The sequence below is a fragment of the Haliaeetus albicilla genome, chromosome 19, assembly GCF_947461875.1.
Source record: "Haliaeetus albicilla chromosome 19, bHalAlb1.1, whole genome shotgun sequence".
In the NCBI taxonomy this organism is placed as follows: Eukaryota; Metazoa; Chordata; class Aves; order Accipitriformes; family Accipitridae; genus Haliaeetus; species Haliaeetus albicilla.
In genome coordinates, this window is record NC_091501.1 from 2446486 (window position 1) to 2461688 (window position 15203).

At 53.5% G+C, this 15203-nt stretch overlaps 2 protein-coding genes across 2 annotated transcripts; one reads left to right on the top strand and one right to left on the bottom strand.

Moving 5' to 3' along the window:
* The first annotated feature begins 134 nt into the window (after window positions 1-134).
* On the top strand, window positions 135-3510 carry LOC138690053 (urotensin-2 receptor-like). Its single transcript, XM_069807288.1, has one exon. It carries the CDS (start codon window positions 2404-2406, stop codon window positions 3508-3510), a length of 1107 nt encoding a protein of 368 aa, XP_069663389.1. The 5' UTR covers window positions 135-2403.
* A 2347-nt stretch (window positions 3511-5857) lies between these two features.
* LGALS1 (galectin 1) lies at window positions 5858-9355 on the bottom strand. The gene is made up of 4 exons (XM_009923262.2): window positions 9251-9355; window positions 7930-8009; window positions 6453-6624; window positions 5858-6066 (listed from the first exon to the last, which is right to left on the bottom strand). The coding sequence occupies exons 1-4, from the start codon at window positions 9257-9259 to the stop codon at window positions 5923-5925; spliced, it is 405 nt and encodes a 134-aa protein (XP_009921564.1). The 5' UTR covers window positions 9260-9355; the 3' UTR covers window positions 5858-5922.
* Between the last annotated feature and the right edge of the window lie 5848 nt (window positions 9356-15203).

Sequence of the window (15203 nt, forward strand, 5' to 3'; positions counted from 1 at the left end):
GGAGAGCTGTGTTTCACATGCTGGAAGGACCAGCTGAGTTCTGCTGCTGACTGTAGTATCTGATGTGTCTGCAGTTTTACGCAGGCAGTGTGAGAGTAGGCATCTCGTGTGTTAAGGGGAGCCAACTGGAATTAATGAGGCAAACAGTATTTTAATTAGCTCCTAAAGAAATTAATTTAAAAAATCCCATTGTAATTTATTTTAACTTCCTAAACGAACTGAGCTGCTAACTGCTAAGGTATGAGGTTGTTTCTTGAAAAAAAAAAGCACTGACAATCACAGCAAAGAGCCATGGCTATTCATTGCATTTCCTGGGGCACGTGGACTGTGAATCTTCCCATCAGAGCCAAACAGGCAAAGTCATGGTTCCCCTCTGCTTCTCTGGGGATGCCTCTCTGTGCTGAGACCACCACAACCTGTTGGGAGCATTGACTTCCTGGATGAGAAGCAGCGTCACTCATTCTGCTGCCGTGGCCTGATGGAGCTTTCCACCCAAAAGTCTATTTTCACTGCAGTTTGCTGATCTCTCCCAGTCTGGAGCACAACTGTCCTAAAAACTGAAGGCCATTGTAAAGCTTGTGTTCCAAAACAAAGTGCCTATAAGTTCCGGTAACATGAAATGTGGTAGTCTATTAGAAAACCTTAAGCCCCATCTAAACAACCTGCACATTCAGTTCTGTGTGAAAAAGAGTAGAGAGCGTGACCCAGATGTGCCAGGAGCTAATACAGATAATCCAGAGGGAGGCCTCTGAAGTTCCCTCCAACAATGCCATATGTGCCATATGCCTGCTTCTGTGGCATGGTCATGCTGAAGCTGATGCTGTTGCATGCAGCACATTGCTCGGGAGGGTGCTTGATCCTACTGCAGTGAGGGCAGTACCCATGAGATGCTTCCTTCTCCTGTTTGCTGTTGAGTTATTGCTGCTGGAGATGAGTGGAGGCTTTTGACTCAGCCACAACGAAGCTAATAATACACTGATGATGCAAAAAAGCATGGCTGGAGTGGCCTGAAAACCCCTGTGAACTAACAGCAGAGCACATTTAGTAATGGCACGTCTGTCTCTGCTCTGCAAATTCTGTCCTACCGTGTCAGTTCCCTGAGACCGATGAGGCTGGGATGTGGGAGATGAAAGAGCAAGGTAGCGTTGGGTGCAGAAGTGTGGGGACATAGGTGTCATGCAGTGATGCCCCGCTAGAAGGCAATGGTGCCTGCTTAACAGGCTTTTGCTCCCCTTCTCTGAGGTGAGGCAGCAGGTCCTGGGGGTTTGAGGGAGGGAGGGGGAAAGCTTAAAGAAGGAGGATGGTCTTTGGGGAGAGGGAGGAAAGAGTGAGTCTAAAATATCCAGCCCTTTGAGTGTCTAGGAGCTTGCTGCTGACCAGGGGACAAGGGTAGAAGAGGCCCAGGTCATAGAAAATGTGAGTTCTCCTACCATCTGATGGATTTGCAAACTGGGGGCTACATCCATTGTCTACACCTCAAGGGGCCCTGGTGTCCTTGGAAGGGAGTGGGGGACAGACCTCTCAGCCCGGCTTGGCTAAGGGCCGAGGAGAGCAGCGTGGCAGCTCCCTGACTATTGCACTTTCAGGGCTGGCCCTTGTTTCCCTTCTAAAGCCACAGTGCGATGCTTTTTCCTGCCTTGCCACATTAGGGAGTCTTGTCTTTCAGTCGTCTCCTCTGTCAAATGAGGACAACTGTGCAAGGGGAAATGGGAAAAAGAAAAGGAAACAAGAACAAGAAGGAAGAGGGAGCAGGAGGAAGGTGCAGGAAGACATGGGGGAAGAAAGACTGTGTCTGCAAGAGAAGAGAGCCAGTAGGGCTCCTCAGCTAGTGGCTAAAAGCCCAGTATAAACTGGGACTGCATTCGCACCGGTGTGTGAAGCTGTGAGTCAGACACATTCCTCCGTGCAGTGGGCAAGGCAACTACTCAGGGGTTGGTTCAGGGGGGCAGAGCCCACCTCTCCAGAGTCTGTCTGAGCTGAGAGGACACAGACTCGGGAGGAGAAATCCACTTGTCCACCAAGTCTGCTGGTTTCCCTGCGCCCAGTGAATGCTGGAGAAGCAACAAATGAGGAGCCGGTGAAGAGCAGAGACATTTCCTCCTGGCTGGCAGAGGTTATTTTGCACCTATTGTTCTTGAAGGGGAGGGCAGCGTCCGTTTCTCAGCCCTTTGATGATTAAGGGAAACCACTAGACAGAGCTTGTGATGGACAAGATCAGCAAAATGGACTGGGCGGCTGGAGGTGAGAAATAGACTTCTTTGGAGTACCTATGCCTGATGAACTCTTTCCATTTTCCCTTCCCTCGGCTGCTTTCCTGTTAAGGCTAAGCGTGCCCCACACAGCGAGAGGGGGAAGGAACAGGTATCTGACAGCCTGACTTGCTCTTGCTCGCCCTACCCAAAGATGTCTTATGACCCTTTCTTCATCAGCGCAAGGCCTGGAGAGGATCTTGAGGCTAGCAGTTTCTTGGAGGAAGGCAGCGGTGGGGGTGACGACAGTAGTGTCCTGGGAGGGGACAGCCCGGTCACAGGGCCGCTGGGTGCCGTGCTGCTGGCCATGTGCCTCACTGGGATGGTGGGGAACATCTACACGGTGGTAGTGGCCTCCGGCAGGGTGGCGGGCTACTCAGCGGGCTCCTTGGGGGTCTACGTGATCAACCTTGCCCTGGCTGACCTCCTGTACCTCTCCACCATCCCCTTCGTGGTCTGCACCTACTTCGCCCATGACTGGTTCTTCGGCGACGTGGGCTGCAGGCTTTTGCTCAGCCTGGACCTCCTCACCATGCATGCCAGCATCTTCCTCCTGACGGCCATGAGCCTGGAGAGGTACTGGGCAGTGGCCAGGCCATTGCGGGCCAGGCGGGCCACCAACGCTTACCGCAAGCTGGCCAGCGCCGTCCTCTGGCTCCTCTCGCTCCTGCTAACGGCCCCCATGATGGTGATGACCCAGCTGCGGGAGGAGGATGGCCCCCACAAGCGTCTCTGCATCCCCACCTGGACGCCGGCGGCCTTCCGGGTCTATCTGACGGTGCTTTTCACCACCAGCATCCTGGCACCCGGCGTGGTGCTGGGGGTCGTCTACACCCGCTTGGCCCAAGCGTACCGGTCCTCCGCTTGGGGTCTGGGGCTGCCGGCGGCCGGCCGGGCCCCCACCCGGCGGCTTTTCTCCAGGATCTCCGCCATCGTGGTGGCCTATTGGGCTTGCTTCCTCCCCTTCTGGGCCTGGCAGCTGGCCGGGCTGTACCGGGGCGAGGGGCTGGGCATCGGACCCCCTGCCCAAGCTTACCTCAACTTTGGCGTTACCTGCCTGGCCTACGGCAATAGCTGCGTCAACCCCTTCCTCTACACCTTGCTTGCCGGTACCTACCGCCGGCGCCCCAACCACAGCAGGATGGGCACGGCACGGCCCCCGGCATCCTCCCGGCAGGCTGTGGGTGGCCCGGTGGGAGACCACAGCTTCCCTCCGGCTTCTGGGGAGTTGTTGGGGTCTGTGGGAAAAAGTGAGGGGTGAGCAGTGCCCCCAGGTTGGGAATATCTCCCAGCTTTTGGCTGGGGTCGAGGTGAGAAATAAAAATGGATCACTTCCCGTGCAGCGTCTTCCATTGTTGTTGCGGTGCCTTCTCCTTCATGCCCTTTGCAAGGCTGCTAACCCTCCTCAAGTTGGGGGAGGACGCTTGTCCCAGGGATCCTGACCCCATCCTCAGGTCCTTCAGCCCTCACACACCAGCCTCCGCCTTGCGCAAGGCTGGGGAGTAGGTGAAAGGGAGCAGTCAGCCTCCATACGTGTAAATTATACAGCTGGGGAACCCTCGCCACCCCTCACCTCCTCGCTAGCAATGGGCCAAGCCATAATAAAGTCAGGGTAACAGTGAGTCACAGATTTCACAGGACCAGTGAGTCACTTCAAGAAGCAGCCACGCTAGCAGGAGATCTGAATGAGGTTCATCCTCTTGTGGTAAAGCTCACACTCATCTTTCTTCCCCCACCCTCCACAAAAGAAATCTTTGAAGAGTCTTTCTAAAAAAAAAAAAGACTCCCAAGTGTGGTTAAGAGACATTGTGAGACTGCCCCGAAGTACAGCCTGGGGACGTCAGCACATTTGCTCAGCTTTCAAGATCAGCCCAGCAGAGGAAGCTGCGAGGAGAGACCTCCACTATGTGCCCATCATCACAGCTCAGGGAGGGGGCCTTCACCAGCACCATGTCCCTGCTGTGGCTGAGGAAATCCCCAACTCCCTGGCCTACCGAATGTAGCCCAGTCTGCCAGACTGTGTCAACACCACTGCATAAACTGGGCCAGGTCTCTCACCTTGAGGCCATCTAGCCTAGCATGGCTCACTTTCATACAGCTAAATTCTCTTCTCATCCCCAGAAAGGATGGCCTTATCGATATCACCCCATGGGAGGAGTCCCCAGGCTACGCTGTCCCCCAGCCATGCCTATGCACAGGGTGGCAATGTTAGATGTCGTGTATACTATTATAGATGTAGCCCTAAAGAGCAGGCGATCATCCAGAGCAGACTGGCTTTGGGCAACACAGGGCTTCAAGAGAGATCCAGCTGCAGAGCCTCAAGTTGCTTGTACACCCCAAGTGTTCCTGCCTTCCAGCTCAAAAGCCCATCTTGAGCCTTTGTCTCCAACTCGTCTCTTTCTTCCTCCTCAGCCCCCAGTTCCTAGCAGCTGAGCCTCCCTCTGCATGAGCACCTGAGACACAGGACCTGGCAGAGCCTCATGAATTATGGAGCAAGAACAGGAGGTGCTGCTGCCGTAGGAGCAAGTTCCCATGTTCCAGCTGCTCTGCAACTGCTTAATAGGAGGAATCAGCCCAGCCAGGCCTGCAGGGAGTCCTTGTAGGACATCAGATTGTTTGTGCTTCATGTCCCTCATGGCCAAGCCTGGAAGCGAGGACCCAAAGATTGAGTCCTTCCATCCCGGGCCTACCTGGTAACTACTGTGCACTGTGGAAAGGGCAGCTCCCACCTTTCCTATGCCCACCAGGCACAGCCTGCCCAACAGCAGTAGTCATTGCTGCAGAATTAGCATTAGTGGCCAGCCGACACCTTGGGTAACAACCCACAGCCCAGTGAGAACTATGCTGTAACATCAAACATGCCTCATCATCTCCAGACTCCTCAGAGGCTAGCCTCAGTTTAGACTGAAAAGTGCTCAGGCTTGTTTGGGCTAATACAAGTGAAGGAGTAAAAAAAAAAAAAACATAGCAGACACATCCTTAGCATCCCACACCCCAGCTGGAAGAAAGGATTTGGATGAGGAGCCCACTGCATGCTCCACCACAGCCAGCAAGGCATCCTTTCCTACTGCTGTCCCCATGCAGCAGCAAGAGGTCCCAAGACAACGTAGGAGAGCTGTGTCATGAGTAGGACCAGCCTCTACAGAGGGGTGCAGGCCAAAGCTAGCACAATTGAGGACTCTCCCCTCACCCCATGCCCCACTAGATTTACCTAGCACAGCAACTCAAGGCTCTCTGAGGTCAGCTGGGGATGCTTGGTTCAGGGAAAAATAGATTTAATCAACCCATTTTACTCAGGCAGGGTCAGGTGTCAGTCTAGACCTCAAGAGTGGGTGACTCTGCCTAAGGGACCCTTCCACTCTCCCCTCTAGTCACATCTAGCCCCAGTGTTTCGTCCTGAGACTCTTGGGCTTTTTACCTCTTGCCTTCCCAGCCTTTTGACACTCACCCTCGTCTCCATCCATGACTTTAAGGGCCAAGGCTGGTACAATCCCACCCACACATGGTACTCAAGCAAAGTTGGCTACCCTCCTCCCCCCACCCCTCCAGCAAGGTGACCAACCCATGTGGACTTGGCAGTATGAAACAGATTAGATTCTGAGACTGGGTAGACCAAAACTCTTATTTATTGATTGCTTTTTCTGCATCTTTGATATGGAGGTGCCAGAGGAAGTTATTCCCAGCTGATGGACTGGAGTGTGAAGTCCCCTTGTGCATCAAAGTAGTCAAAGACAGAGAGACCAAGCCGGTTAGGGAACGTGAACTGGTGCCCTGGCAGGTGGACTGTCAGATCATTTTGGTTGACGCTGAAAGTGATCTGCAAGACAAATGGAAAAGTCAGAGAAAGTTTCTGCCAAGATACCCTCGAGCCTTTCCCCTCCACAGCATTGCTGTGCCACCCTTCACTTTGCAGGGTGAACACGCTCAGCAGCGCAACCTGCTCTTCAACAGCAGGAGTGTTATTCTAGCCTCCCAGGAGATGCCTGTTCCCTGCTCAGTTCAACAGTAACATCCCTTTGAGCTAGATGGAGCTTGCATGTTTGATCCCCACCATCCATCACTGCTCAGAGCCCTGGGTGGTGGCACTGGCTGAGCAGGAGAAGCCAGCCACCTCCCGTAGAGACAGCCCCTGCAGTTGGGTGCCCTGTGCCAAACACCCTCCCTTTGCCAGGGCACGTACAGAGAGTGCATCCCAGGCCTCACCTCTACTGGACTCCCCTTCTGGAAAGGGAAGACAGTCTCCCTGTGCTCTGCACCCCACTCTTCCACCTTCTTTGAGTTGCACACAATGGTGTTCACATCACCGTGAGCATCAAATCGGGGGTTGAAGTGAAGCCCAAGGTTGGAAGCATCCTTCCCCAGATTCATAACAAAGCTGCAGAGAAAGAAGACATCAATACTATGGCAGCATGTTGCTCATTACCATGAGCATCTCTGGGTCTTTTGCTCCAAGCCCAGCTGAGGGTAACCAAAGAGAAACCCTTTGCTAAACTGCACAGCTTCCCTAAAAAGATGGTGCTGCATCAGTAAGGGGTACTCCCCTCTGCTGGGGTGATAGGTCCCACAGTGCCATCCCTGGGAGAGACACCACTTAGTTTCCACAAAGCTTTTAACAAGAGAAAGGTTCAGCACTTAGAGCCCTGAGCAGGGAGTTATCCTGCACCCAAACCAGCTCCCAAGGAGTCAGTTGCTTTCCACAGATTTCCTTTCAGCCCCAAACAGTTAGCTGGTGCTGCATTCTGCCCAACAGCCACTGCCTTCTCCCCACCCTGCAGGCAGCTGAAATAATTACCATGTCATTAGCTGTCCCAAAGCATCTGCCATGGCAGTGGGAGGAAGCAGCTTCCCAGCCCAGTGTCCACCTTGCCTCCAGGCCTCTTACCCAGGTGAGTACAGAGGAAGCATATTATTTGGCAAGAGAAAGCCCAGGAGGCTTCACTCCAACACTATCAAACTTCAAAGGCACTGGGAAGAGCTGGGACATGTTTCCTGGAACACCACTAGTGCTGGTACAGCAGCTACGGGCTCCACCTTACCCACCAAGAGCCCCCACCAGCTGCAGACCTGCACAAGGGCCAGGGGCTGCTGAGGCTTCCCTGGGGATCCCAGCCACCCCGATCCCTGCACATTTAAGAGCACATTTCCACTTAAGCCCACCAGCTTCCCTCCTTCCTTCCCTGCCAGCATGAGAGGCATCTCCACTGGGTAAAAGCAAACTTCAACACCCTAAGAGCCGCTGCTGCAACACACAGCCTTTCCATTCGCACCATCAGCTGGAGCTGTGGCTCAGAGCATCCATGGAGCCAGAGCAACCCAAGACCTCCCAGCTGCTTGGGCCATAATCTCCTCCTGCCCATATTCATGCAGGGAAGAGGATGTAGCTGTGGGGCCAGTCTCAACCCAAAGCTCAGTATAGACACAGCTTCCATTTCCTTTACTCTGCACTAGAGAGGATGTGGTCACTGCCAGTGCACACAGCTGGAGCTTCACATCTGCTTCGGCTTAGCCCCTTGGCACTCGTATGTCTGCAACGTGCGTTAGGCAGTGACTCACAGGGAAGTGCTGCTGATGTTAACTCCTTCCAAATCTGCTCCTCTCCCATTCAAGGGAGGGATTCTTTCTGTCCCCCACCAGCAGAAGACAACTCGGTGTGGTGCCTTGGCAGCACAGCACAGCTTACCTCTTGGCACTTGGTGCAATTTTCCCCTTGACGGTGAGGCGCTGGCCAGGCTTGAGACCCAGGTTGGTGCATACCGGTCCCTGGGGAACATGGAAGCAGAGACATTAGCTCAGTCCTTGCTGGCTCACTTGCTCTGCCTTGGCAGCTCTCCTTGCAAGACAGTGCATCGCTTTGGATAGTTGGAGAGACAGGGAAGCTCCCTTCCCCCAGGGCATTGCACCAGGGACATCCCAGAGAAGTTACTCCAGTCACATGGGACATGTGCCCAATTTCACAACCTTTCTCCTGCTGCTCTCATCAACATATCTGTATTTCACGGCAGTGAAACATAAATACCTGCAAGCTCCCATCGCACCCACCCTGTCCCGAACATACCTGTGGGCCTTCTGGGTCTCGTATCGTCCCACACAAGCTTGGCTGTGCAGGGATGGAACCTCCACTCCCTTCTCCTGGCTTGGATTTGAACTTCAAGCCTCACCCAGGTCCGGGGGCTCAGACACTTTGCTCCCCAGCTCCTAAGGGCTTGGTTGTTTTTCTTGTAGGCTCAGCCTTTGCAAGAGCATTCTCCTGCTCCATGTACACACCTTTCCCCACTTTCTCTCTAGAACTAAACTAAACCCATATGTACTCATTCTTTATCACAGCAGAGGCAAGATCCCAAGAATACTAAGAATCTTTCCCCCACCCCACTTTAATAAATAAGCCTGTGGTTGGGACCTCCCTGATTAATCACCCTCAGTCTAACAAAAGATAAATTAATCAAAGAAGTACAATCAGTCTTCTGACAGAAGCATCTCCCCAGCTATCCTTGACACTCACAGAAGGACAGTTCTGTATAGCACATTTCCTTACGAGAGAGGGAGAGAACGATTCAGTGACTCATGAAAACTTCAGCCAGGAAGCAAGCAGCGAGGCAGCCCAGAAGAGACATTCAGAGAGCAATAAACATTACCGCAGCTGCTTCCCCAGAGCAGAGCTGCTGTAAAACAGGTTACCCTAGCTCGGGAGCCAATGCAGCAAGGACCCCCCCCACCGCCCCGTACCCCCCCAAAGGGATCCTGCAGGGGAAAAAAAAAAAAACAACCACACTCCTGCCAGAACAAGAAATAGTAGCCCCCCCGCTCTGGAATGGATGCAGCAGGGATCCTTCCTCCCCAGCAGCAGGCACCCAGCTTGAGCAGACCCTCTGACGCAAGGGCTGAGGAGCGGATGGAGAAGAACAGTGCAAGTACCCTCAAGCCAAGCCAAGGCATTGCCCCCCGGTCCCCCCTCCGTGAAGCATCACCTCCAGCAAAGCCGCCCCATCCCTTTCTCTACTCACGCAAGACATGGTGCTGCTCTCCAGGCTGGTGCTCCTCTCCACCAAGGAACGGTCCCAGGCAAGTAGCTGATGGGAGCCCCACCCTTGCCTTTAAATAGATGGAGAGCTGAGTTGTCCCAGCCCTTCTCCACCCCACCTGCCAATCAGACCGAGGAAAGGGTGGGAGGGGTTGATTTTGGGGGGAGGGAGGACCTATCAGGCAGATACCTCCTCCCACCCTCACCCAGGCTCCTCTCCAGGATGCTAAACCCGACCCATGCAAGCAGGCTGCCGGCTGCTCCAGGAGGACATCCAGCCGTGTGTGGTCGTAAAGCCAATGGAAAATAGTTTTACAATGAGTGTTTTGCTATCCAAGGCTTTTATCCCACACGGAAAACGGTCAGATGGATTGAGACTTGGTGGGAAGGGTCTGGGAGGAGGGCTGGACTTTTCAGCTCTAGCTAAATCAGGAGCAGAAGAAATATCACTGAGGGCACACCGTACCTTAGAAACCCTTTGTGGGCCAGGTGAAACCCCAGGAGCAGAGGACTGAAGCTGGATCCAGGGTCACCCAGCTGCACTATCAAGCCTTGCCATCCCCAGAGGTTGCCCAGTTTCTGACCCAGCCCTTACCAGCCGCTCTTGTAGGTATAGGACCCAAAGGAGGGAAAATAGTCCTTATTCTGCAGAACCCCTAAACGCCCTCAAAACCGCGCAGTTCATTTTGGTTGTAGGGCACATCAAGCCCGGAGGAAGCTGTCTTGGAGGGGTGTGGAGGAATTATCCAGGAAAGCTCAGAGCCTGGCTCTTGCACCTACCCTGGACACGCCTGGGGGGCTGAGGTACAAGGGGATGGGGGCAAAATGCTCTATCACAATAAGCCATAGGATCTATATGTCTTTTATCTCTCTCCACGTTCTGTTTGTGGCAAGTATGATTCACTCTGGGTGAAAGGATTCCTTTGGAAAAAGTTACCCAATTACTACATGGCTCAACTGTAATTACACTGAAAGAGGAGGGAAAAAATTCAGGCAGTGGGCCAAGCCTGTGGCTTAAAGCTCTCCTTGTCTTGCATATTTGTCTCTAAATCACAAGACGCTCTGTGATTTCCTTAGGAGGCCCAGAACTGAAACTCACTGAAACACTTTCTTCTTCTCTTTCTATGAGGCCCATCAGTTCTCCATGTCCTGAGAACGTGATAGTCCCCATCCCTCTTACCCCCACCAAGCACAACCCCTGGGTGTTTCCAGTCAGTGCCATCGATGCCAGCAGAGGTAGCAGGGAGACCCTCCTGCCTGCTGGAGCCAGGGGTGAGGGGAGCACAGAAAGGTTCCAGCCTTCGGCCAGGTCGCTGATCACCCCACGACACAAGTGGGCTGGAATAAAGGCCAAAGTGGGCTTCTCTGCTCTGACACGCTTGCTCCTTCTTTCCTCCTCTGGAAACCTGCCTCAGGGTTCAGCCTTTGAGCCTGATCCCTTCCATAGGGTGAGGGACAAGAAGTGCTCCGTACCAGCAGGAGAAAAAGTGAGTAGAGCCAGCTTCCCTCTGCTCTTGATGTGTGTTTAATTAAATCAGTTCCTTTCAAATCCAAGATTTTGTGAGACCGAACCCCTTCAAAGGAACCCAGACATCTTTCCAAGGAGATGAGCTGCTGCTGGAGCCATGGTCTAGCAGGTTGCAGGGGCCGGACTAGGAGGGACTGTTCCCTTGCAAGAAATGTTGGACGGGGAAGGGAAAGGTGTAGCTATTTTCTCACTTAGAGCTGGAGATGGTGGAGGCCATTTGAAAGGTCAGGGGTAGGTTCTGTGTTTCCTGCAGTGTTTCTGGCAGCTGGGCACTGTAAGTCAGCCTTAGCAGCCACCAGCTCCTTGAGTCCTGCCTGTCCAGGGACCTTCCTCCGAATGCTGCTGGAAGATTAGAGACCAGCTCACGGATAACAGGTGATAATGAGGCAGGGGATACCATCCCAGGGGAGACTCTGGAAGGGCTGTTCACATGAAGGAAATTCAGCCTTTAGACTTGAGTCTACCTCGGGCAGCCTGAGTTTGTCTGATGGAAGTCCAGATGTCTCTGCTGGCTTTCAAGGAGCCTTGAATTTAATGGCATTAACCCGACAGGCTAATACCATAGGCACGGGGGCCATGGGGTGTCCGACTGCCTGCAGGCCACGGGCTACCTCCATCACTACAATGCCATGTCTCCCTTCCTAGCTCCGGGTTAGAGCCACCACGATGAGGTGACAAAGTCTAAATCCCCAGGATCAGCGTCCTCACAAGGTATGGCTGAATTCAGGCGAGGGAAGGTCCCTGCTCACCCCGATGGCACACCAGACAGGGATGGTGTCCCCAGCCGCACTGACACCCGCTCCACCACACTGAAGGTGCAGAGGTGCTTGCCCGTTATTTTGAGGAGCGATGCAGTGTAGGAAGAGCCACTGTGGGTTGAGAAGGCCAGAGCCAGGCTGGCTGGAGCTGGCAATCCTCACCTCCTGTCACCTCATTCCTTATCAGTGTGCGGCGGGTCAGTTAGCTAGGGGATGTGCCAGCAGGTTATGGGCCCGTCCGATCTGTGAAGGACGGAGATGAGGAAGATGAGGACAGATCACAGCAGACCTTGGTGGCACAGGCTTATCCCGCTGTCTGGGAACTCAGCAGTGGGATAGGGCTCTTCTCCTCCACCCTTCCAGCCAGGCTATTCCTCACCAGGAGAGCTCTCCTGCATTCGCATTGCAAATCCTTACTTTGTATTAGAGGGAGAGCCACTGATCCGCATTGTACCTTGGGAGGCAAAAGATCTTCTATGCCCAAGCCGAAGGGAATGACTGGACCTGATGCTGTTGTTGCAAACAGAGCCCTTGGCCATGCCAAACTCTTGGCCGGAGGGAGCCGCAAGTGTGGAGAAGGGAGGAATGTCTGTGGGATATTACTTCAGCAGTGCCTCATCTCTGGTTGTGAGGATGAGGCAGGTGGTGTTTGCATCTGCACCTGCTTTCTCCAAACTGGGATTGTGTGCCCTGGACAGGACGGGGCCAAAAGAAGGGGGTGTAGAAGAGCCAGCTGTGTTGTGGTTTAACCCCAGCCAGCAACTAAGCACCACGCAGCTGCTCGCTCACTCCCCCTGCACCCAGTGGGATGGGGGAGAGAATCGGAAAAAAAAAGGAAAACTTGTGGGCTGAGATAAGAACGGTTTAACAGAACAGAAAGGAAGAAACTAATAATGATAATAGTAACAATAATAAAATGACAATAATAAAAAAAAGGATTGGAATATACAAAACAAGCAATGTACAATGCAATTGCTCACTGCTCACCAACTGATGCCCAGTTAGTTCCTGACCAGCGATCCGCCCCCCCCCCAGCCAACTCGCCCAAGTTTATATCTGGAATACCCCTCTGGCCAGTGTGGGTCAGCTGTCCTGGCTGTGTCCCCTCCCAACTTCTTGTGCCCCTCCAGCCTTCTTGCTGGCTGGGCATGAGAAGCTGAAAAGTCCTTGACTTTTAGTCTAAACACTACTTAGCGACAACTGAATACTTCAGTGTGTTATCAACATTCTTCTCATACTGAATCCAAGACGTAGCACTATACCAGCTACTAGGAAGACAATTAACTCTATCCCAGCCGAAACCAGGACAGTGTGCAAGGCCAGAAATCACAGCAAAGCCCCCACCAAGCATGTCCTATGCTAGGGGTTAGGCATCCCACTCAGGTCCTGACCCTGGGCACCTCCGCTGTGGCCTGAGCTTCAGACACAGCCCGGCTCCTGGGAGTGACTCGCCGCCCTCTCTCTAGCCTTTCCTTGCACAATGTCCCCATCTGCTCACTCCTCCTTGGAAAGTGCAAATTGCCCTTGGTCGGTGAGCAATCCCAGACAGTCCTCAAAGAAATGCTGCTGCCTTTGGGGCCTGAGCTCGTTCCCTGACTGTGACTGTGGCTGTGACCCATCATTCCCATAGAAGGGACTGGACAACCCCATCTGTAGCTAGGGTTGCCCATGGTCTTCGTTGTAGCTCTTCTCCCAGGGCCTCAGCCTTCTTCCTGCACTCTCCTCGACACCCAAAGAGCCCGTGCTGATCTCTCCATGCTGAGACGGCACAGTTTCTTGAGCTCCCAGCTCTCCTCATGGACATCCCCACCCCTCCCAACCTCCAAGCTGTAATTCAGCTTAGGTCGAAGAGGGAAACATGATTGCTAAGGATGAGTTTCATCATTGCGAGTAGCTTTGATTTAGGGCCTGCCTTTTGGTCTAGCTGATAGGCACTGGTATACCTCAGCATACCCGGACTGGTCCTGCGTGCTGAGGGCTGCAGTCCAGCTCCTGCAAGTTGTAGGGTTGAGTTGAACTGCTGGGCTGAGCTGTTGGGTGGCTCTAACCAAGGTGGTTTGGCAGCCACCAAAGAAATAGCCCAGTCAGGCAAGTGTCTGAAGCAAAAGAGGGAAGATCTGCCCCCAAATCTGCTTGTGAGGGATGCAGCGATAGACCTTGGAGGACTGGGAAAGGGCCTGGCTGAAGAGCCCGTGGACTACGTGACCAAAGTCCACCTGTATACATTGCTCTCCAGCTGGAAAAAGCCTGTTTTGGCTGCAATTACTCCTTCAGTGATTTGCAACATCTTTCCACTGGGAGAGCGTCTTTGTACCTGTTCAGCCACTTTGTGTTATGTGGGCTGTGGTATTTTAAATTCAGGATTAGGTACGCTAAACTCAGATTTATTATCTCGCGGACACAGAGCCTCTCATCAGGAATGAGCCACAGCAGGATCTCCCAAGCTTTGCCTGCTGAAATGTTTCCAACCACATCCAATTTCCTGGATTAGGAGCCGTCTGCGAGGCTCCGGCTCCTGCTGACTCCAGAATCTCTGCTTTCATTAAATCAGTATGGAAATATGTTCCCCAGTGGTGAAGATAATCCTGCAAATGTTATCAAAGAGTACCTGGACAAGGTGTTTGATCCGGGCGAGCCTGAAGTTACAGCTTGGGGAAGCGGGAATGACTCCTGCTCATGCTAATGACACTGGGATGCGTTAGACACACCTCAGAGCGCATCCCGGGAGCTCCCCAAATCCGTGGTCCCCACCTCCTCCCCTGCACCTTTGGCTGCTCACGTTGGGCTCTGTCTCACCTCTGGGGTGTAAACCTTCCCCGGGCACAGCTGGTGGGCTTTGCAGCATTTGGTGGGGAAGGGAGCACTCCGGGTCTGCCATCCGGGGTGGGATCCCTGCGGCTGCGGGACGGGCACAGCATCCTGACCGGGAGGGCAGGGAGGGAGCCGGGTGCTGGGTCGCAGCCATGGGCAGCAGGATCAGCCTGTGTCAGCCCATGGAGATGGTTGTTCCAAGCCGTTCCAGAATGGCGAGAAGCCATCCGCTGATCGGGGTTAGCTCCTCCGCCTGGGTGATAGGCAGGAGGACTCCTCGCCTGATGGGGCTAGAAATACTGACGACACAGCAAAAAACCACCAAGCCTTCGATTAACTTGGGTGTGAAGGATCCTGACTGGGAGGCTGGAGCAGTGGAGTTAGCAGATCTTTAATGCCAGCCAGGCAGTGACTGGTCGGGAAGGCTTCAGGCTGTTTGCATTTCAGTTGAAGGGCACTTGGCCCAGGACAGCACAGCAAAGGTAAATCAAGGAGGGGCAGCCTGATGCTTTAGGAAAGCACGTTCTTGGTCTTGACACAGAGAGGTTGCTCGCAATAACGCGGCCTGGACAGGGTGGTTGCTGCACGTAGAGTATTTCCAAGAGCTGCAAATGCAGGTTAAGAAAAGCCTTGCAGCAGGTCGGGCAATCGCTGCCGAGCCAGAGGGCTACAGCAGATCGGGGAGGGCTGGGAGGTGAATGGACTAAGGGTTAAGTCCTCCTGTAGGCAAAGTACAATTAGGGCAACTTTGTACAATTGTACAACTCTGCCACGCAGTTTGAAACTGATAATATTTTTTTTATTTAAAGAAAATGGGAAATCAACTTCTGACCGGTGGC